Raw genomic sequence first — 6,697 nt, forward strand, 5'->3', positions numbered from 1 at the left:
CATTTACATTTACATTTAAGTCATTTAGCAGACGCTCTTATCCAGAGCGACTTACAAATTGGTGCATTCACCTTATGACATCCAGTGGAACAGTAGTGCATCTAAATCTTTTAAGGGGGAGGGGGTGAGAGGGATTACTTTATCCTATCCTAGGTATTCCTTAAAGAGGTGGGGTTTCAGGTGTCTCCGGAAGGTGGTGATTGACTCCGCTGTCCTGGCGTCGTGAGGGAGTTTGTTCCACCATTGGGGGCCAGAGCAGCGAACAGTTTTGACTGGGCTGAGCGGGAACTGTACTTCCTCAGTGGTAGGGAGGCGAGCAGGCCAGAGGTGGATGAACGCAGTGCCCTTGTTTGGGTGTAGGGCCTGATCAGAGCCTGGAGGTACTGAGGTGCCGTTCCCCTCACAGCTCCGTAGGCAAGCACCATGGTCTTGTAGCGGATGCGAGCTTCAACTGGAAGCCAGTGGAGGGAGCGGAGGAGCGGGGTCACGTGGAGAGAACTTGGGAAGGTTGAACACCAGACGGGCTGCGGCGTTCTGGATGAGTTGTAGGGGTTTAATGGCACAGGCAGGGAGCCCAGCCAACAGCGAGTTGCAGTAATCCAGACGGGAGATGACAAGTGCCTGGATTAGGACCTGCGCCGCTTCCTGTGTGAGGCAGGGTCGTACTCTGCGGATGTTGTAGAGCATGAACCTACAGGAACGGGCCACCGCCTTGATGTTAGTTGAGAACGACAGGGTGTTGTCCAGGATCACGCCAAGGTTCTTAGCGCTCTGGGAGGAGGACACAATGGAGTTGTCAACCGTGATGGCGAGATCATGGAGCGGGCAGTCCTTCCCCGGGAGGAAGAGCAGCTCCGTCTTGCCGAGGTTCAGCTTGAGGTGGTGATCCGTCATCCACACGGATATGTCTGCCAGACATGCAGAGATGCGATTCGCCACCTGGTCATCAGAAGGGGGAAAGGAGAAGATTAATTGTGTGTCGTCTGCATAGCAATGATAGGAGAGACCATGTGAGGTTATGACAGAGCCAAGTGACTTGGTGTATAGCGAGAATAGGAGAGGGCCTAGAACAGAGCCCTGGGGGACACCAGTGGTGAGAGCACGTGGTGTAGAGACGGATTCTCGCCACGCCACCTGGTAGGGCGACCTGTCAGGTAGGGCGCAATCCCAAGCGTGGACGCGCCGAGGAGATGCCCAGCTCGGAGGAGAGGGTGGAGAGGAGGATCTGATGGTTCACAGTATCGAAGGCAACGATAGGTCTAGAAGGATGAGAGCAGAGGAGAGAGAGAGTTAGCTTTAGCAGTGCGGAGGCCTCCGTGATACAGAGAAGAGCAGTCTGTTGAATGACTAGTCTTGAAACCTGACTGATTTGGATCAAGAAGGTCATTCTGAGAGAGATAGCGGGAGAGCTGGCCAGGGCGGCTACGTTCAAGAGTTTTGGAGAGAAAAGAAAGAAGGGATACTGGTCTGTAGTTGTTGACATCGGAGGGGGATGAGTGTAGGTTTTTTCAGAAGGGTGCATCTCTCGCTCTCTTGAAGACGGAGGACGTAGCCAGCGGTCAGGGATGAGTTGATGGTGAGGTAGGGAGAAGGTCTCCGGAAATGGTCTGGAGAAGAGAGGAGGGGATAGGGTCAGCGGGCAGGTTGTTGGGCGGCCGGCCGTCACAAGACGAGATTTCATCTGGAGAGGGGGAGAAGAGGTCAGAGCACAGGGTAGGGCAGTGTGAGCAGAACCAGCGGTGTCGTTTGACTTAGCAAAGCGAGGATCGGATGTCGTCGACCTTCTTTTTCAAATGGTTGTGAAGTCATCTGCAGAGAGGGAGGAGGGGGGGAGGGGGAGGAGGATTCAGGAGGGAGAGAAGGTTGCAAAGGCTTCCCTGGGGTTAGAGGCAGATGCTTGGAATTTAGAGTGGTAGAAAGTGGCTTTAGCAGCAGAGAGAGAAGAGGAAAATGTAGAGAGGAGGGAGTGAAGAAAGGATGCAGGTCCGCAGGGAGCGAGTTTTCCTCCATTTCCGCTCGGCTGCCGGGCCCTGTTCTGTGAGCTCGCAATGGAGTCGTCGAGCCCACGGAGGCGGGAGGGGAGGACCAGGCAGCCTGGAGGATTAGGGGACATAGAGAGTGAGGATGCAGAAAGGGAGAGGAGGGTTGAGGAGGCAGAATCAGGGGAGATAGGTTGGAGAAGGTTTGAGCAGAGGAAGAGATGATAGGATGGAAGAGGAGAGAGTAGCGGGGAGAGAAGCGACGAAAGGTTGGGACGGCGCGATACCATCCAGTAGGGGCAGTGTGGGAAGTGTTGGATGAGGCGAGAGGGAAAAGGATACAAGGTAGTGGTCGGAGACTTGGAGGGGAGTTGCAGCGAGGTTAGTGGAAGAACAGCATCTAGTAAAGATGAGGTCGGCGTATTTCCTGCCTTGTGAGTAGGGAGGGAAGGTGAGAGGGTGAGGTCAAAGAGGAAGAGTGGAAAAGAAGGAGGCAGAGAGGAATGAGTCAAAGGTAGGCGTGGGAGGTTAAAGTCGCCCAGAACTGTGAGGTGAGCCGTCCTCAGGAAAGGAGCTTATCAAGGCATCAAGCTCATTGATGAACTCTCCGGGGAACCTGGAGGGGCGATAAATGATAAGGATGTTAAGCTTGAAAGGGGCTGGTAACTGTGACAGCATGGAATTCAAAGGAGGCGATAGACAGATGGGTAAGGGGAGAAAAGAGAATGACCACTTGGGAGAGATGGGGATCCCGGTGCCACCACCGCTGACCAAGAAGCTCTCGGGGTGTGCGGGGAGGCAGTGGGCAGGCGAAGAAGAGAGCAGTGGGAGTAGCAGTGTTGTCTGTGGTGATCCATGTTTCCGTCGGTGCAGAAGTCGAGAGGACTGGAGGAGACATAGGCTGAGATGAACTCTGCCTTTGTTGGCCAGATCGGCAGTTCAGAAGCACGGAGACCTGGAACTCACACGTGGAGTCGTAACGGCTGGGACCACCAGATTAGGGTGGCGCGGCCACGCGGTGTGGAAGCGTTGTATGGTCTGTGCAGAGGAGAGAACAGGGATAGACAGACACATAGTTGACAGGCTACACAAGAGGCTACGCTAATGCAAAGGAGATTGGAATGACAAGTGGACTACACGTCTCGAGTGTTCAGGAAGTTAAGCTTACGTAGCAAGAATCTTATTGACTAAAATGATTAAAATGATACAGTACTGCTGAAGTAGGCTAGCTGGCAGAGGCTGCGTTGTTGACTATGTAGGCTAGCTGGCATTGGCTGCGTTGTTGACACTACACTAATCCGATACTTTTTTCCCACGCTTTGACCGGCTAATTTATGGATTTTTCCCGCTTTCACAAGATTCATGCCGCCAAAAAACTGAGCACCGTCACATAATGTGACGTAAATCGAGTGCGCTCAACCTTCCCATCATTCTGATTACGGTAGTCATTTTGTCACCCTCATCATGGCAAAGACACGGAGAAATGCATATGATGCAGCTTTCAAGTTGAAGGCGATCGATCTGGCTGTTGGAAAAGGAAATAGAGCTGTCGGACGGGAGCTTGGCCTTAATGAGTCAATGATAAGACGTTGGAAACAGCAGCGTGAGGAACTGACTCAGTGCAAAAAGACAACAAAAAGCTTTTAGAGGGAAGAAATGCAGATGGTCCGAACTAGAACATGAGCTTGAAGACTGGGTCAACACACAGAGAGCAGACGGCCGAGGTGTTTCAACTGTGCAGATCGACTGAAACCATCGTGGTGTCTAAGATTTATGAGACGAAGGGCCTGTCCATCAGGGTGCAGGACGAGTCTGTGTCAGCAGCTCCCTCCCGACTACGAGGAAAAAGTTCCACAAATTCACTGATCTAAAGATAGAGGAGCTGTAACGGCGTTCTTCGTTTGTAGAAAGAGAGTCGGACCGAAATGCAGCGTGTAGGTTACTCATGACTTTAATGAATGAAAAGGTACATGAAACAACTCAGAATTACAAAACAACAAACAGAACGAGAAACCTAAATAAAAAAAAAAAAAAGGCCTTTTTTTTTTTTTTTTTTATAAAAATAATTTATTATCTTCAATACCATTCATTCTTTACAACTCATAATTTACATACATACACAAATAATGGTATTTTAAATAAACTAATTAAACTAAAACATAAACCACAAACAAAACCTCAGGGGAGCATCTTCCCTCCCCGTTACCCTACAAATACCTCCCTATCTTTCCCCGTCCCTAATCTATCCTCTTACAAATCTAAATGACACCCAGCCCCTAAACCCCCTTCCACCTCTCCCGAGCAGCATGCCCACTTCTCTCCTCCCTCTTCATCCTCCCCCTCAAATCTCCTTTTCCCCTCCTCACTATCCTTCCACCCCCAATCTTTCCCTGTCTTCACCATGTTCTGCCTTGCTTCCCACAGCCCCCGTTTAAAGAGACTCATGAGGAAGCCAGAGCAGAAACCTGTCCCTATCCGTCCCTCTCGCTCTCCCTACACCCCTCTCTAACCCTGGCCCCGTCAATACAAAATCCCCCTTTACCAAACCTAACAACACCGTGCCTAGCCCATACTACTCCGGCAAGGCACAGTCCCAAAAGACATGGCGCACAGTCTCCTCCCTGCCACAAGGGGATCTTAGACAGGTGGGGATTGCACCAAATTATGCCGGTACAAGATGGAACGTGCGGCAAACACCTGAAGGCTCAGCAATTCAGGTCCTTGAGCCTGTTATCCAGACCAGCGCCTGCACTCCCTCCCCCAGACCACTTCCGAGATGCCCACTACAGGCGCCGGACTCCCTGCCTTTCTGACCTCCTCGTACAGGTGCCTGTGATCTAAACCCTCGGGCAACTTCAGCCTCCAGGAGTGCGCACGCAGCCAGCTTGGCCGCATGACCAAAGTGCCACGGCAGCTGTTCCGCCCGAGGACCCGTGTTAGACCACACCATTATGCTTCTCGCCTGATACGAGAAAAACACCCGCAGGAGGTAACCGGACGGGTGTATCACTGGCTGAGCAAGCTCCGTTAACAAGAAGGAAACAAAAATTGAGTCCCAGCTTGAAAGGGGAAATGTAGTACCCCCCTACCTCCCTCCCCGATGGGACAGATCATGCGTGCCCTGGCGACCCACTCGCACCTGCCACTCCACATAAACTGAAACACAAGCCTCACTAGAGGCCTCCTCGAACAAGCCGGCAATGGGTAGATGTATACCAAATACAAAGAGACAGCAACACATCCACCTTTAGGACCAGGACTTTGCCCATAAAAGACAAATACCTAGCTTTCCCACATTGCTAGCTTCCTCTGTACCACTGCGATACATGTTCCAGTTTAGCGTCGCTGAGCCGGGAGGGGGTCTCAAAATGGACCCGACAATCCTCAGGGCCCCCTCACAGAAGATAACCCCCAGGCATCCGTTCTACGCGCCATCTTCGAAAAACTTGACTGAAGACTTTGCATGGTTCAGAACTGCTCCCGGCTCGGGTGAAATCCCCAAAGATGGCAAAGGGACCTTGTCAGGCACGGATCCTTGCACAACAGCAGGAAGTGTCGTCGGCGTACTGCGTCATCTTAACACGCAGCCCCACCACTTCCAGGGATCAGCAAACCTTCACCCCTGTGTCTGCCTAATGGCAGCCCCAGAGCTCCATGTACAGAACGAAAGAGGAGAGCCGCAGTGGGCACCCTGCCTGACCCCATACGAGAGGTCAAAACATCACCCAAGTGACTATTTACACTAACTCGGCACCCGCTCCGACATATAATGTACGAATCCATCCTATAAACTTCTCCCCAAATCCTAATCGACCTAACACTCTGAATAAAAAGGATCTATTCACGCGATGAAGGCTTCGCCTGATCTAGCGCTGCTACCATTAAAGGCAGACCTCTATCTTCAACCCCAAGCGATGGAGTCCCTGATTAACTGTAGGTTCCATCGATAAATGACGGCCCTCTACCCCGCACGTCTGATCCTCATGAACGCGTAGGGAAGGGCTGTGCGCAACCGGTCTGCTAAAACCTTTGCAAGTAGCTTGTAATCTACACACAGCATGGTCAACGGCCGCCAGTTGCCAAGGTCTGTTACTTCCCCCTTCTTATATAAAAGTGACAGCACACCAACAGCCATTGATCCCCGGGACCCCCGTCTCAAGGATGGCCTTCAAGACTTCGAGGACCACTGGTCCAAGTATACCTCAAAACTTGAGATAAAACTCAGCCGGCAGCCCATCTATCCCAGGCACCTTCCCTTTTCCCATCCTCCTAAGAGCGCTCCCAACCTCTTCTAGTGAGATCTGGGCCTCCATCACTTCTCTAATGTCCTCCGGCAACCGCCTGGACAAGTGTTCTAAAAAACACATTTCCCTGCTCTACATCTATTTCCCTTTCCTTAAATAAACCTTGGAAATGATCAGTTGTCACCCTGACCATATCCTCTGGTTCTCTAACTATACTACCATTTTCTTCCCTAACACCATGCATTACCTTCCTACTCTGTCTTGCCCTAACCAACTTAAGAACATAGCAGAACAAGTCTCATTATGTTCTAGAAAGCCACTGCCTATGCGCTCGCTCAAGGAAAGCTCGAGCCTTCCGCTCCTGCAACTCCCTGAGCTGCGCCTTTGGGTGCGGATCTCTCCCAGTCAAGCGACCCGCCGAGGTTGCCTGCCTCGTTCGAAGGTTCAATTAACCTCTGAATCGATCCACCTCCT

General features: G+C 51.7%; 1 protein-coding gene across 1 annotated transcript in view; it reads right to left on the reverse strand.

The window, feature by feature from the left end:
- Window positions 1-4,929, reverse strand: part of LOC115121887 (GRB2-associated-binding protein 1-like) — an 85,544-nt gene extending 80,615 nt beyond the window's left edge. Inside the window, exon 1 of the mRNA XM_065003324.1 lies at window positions 4,794-4,929. Within this exon, the coding sequence (XP_064859396.1) occupies window positions 4,794-4,929 (136 nt within the window). The remainder of the gene's footprint in view (window positions 1-4,793) is intronic.
- Between the last annotated feature and the right edge of the window lie 1,768 nt (window positions 4,930-6,697).

Source organism: Oncorhynchus nerka, linkage group LG18 (assembly GCF_034236695.1).
Source record: "Oncorhynchus nerka isolate Pitt River linkage group LG18, Oner_Uvic_2.0, whole genome shotgun sequence".
Lineage (NCBI taxonomy): Eukaryota > Metazoa > Chordata > Actinopteri > Salmoniformes > Salmonidae > Oncorhynchus > Oncorhynchus nerka.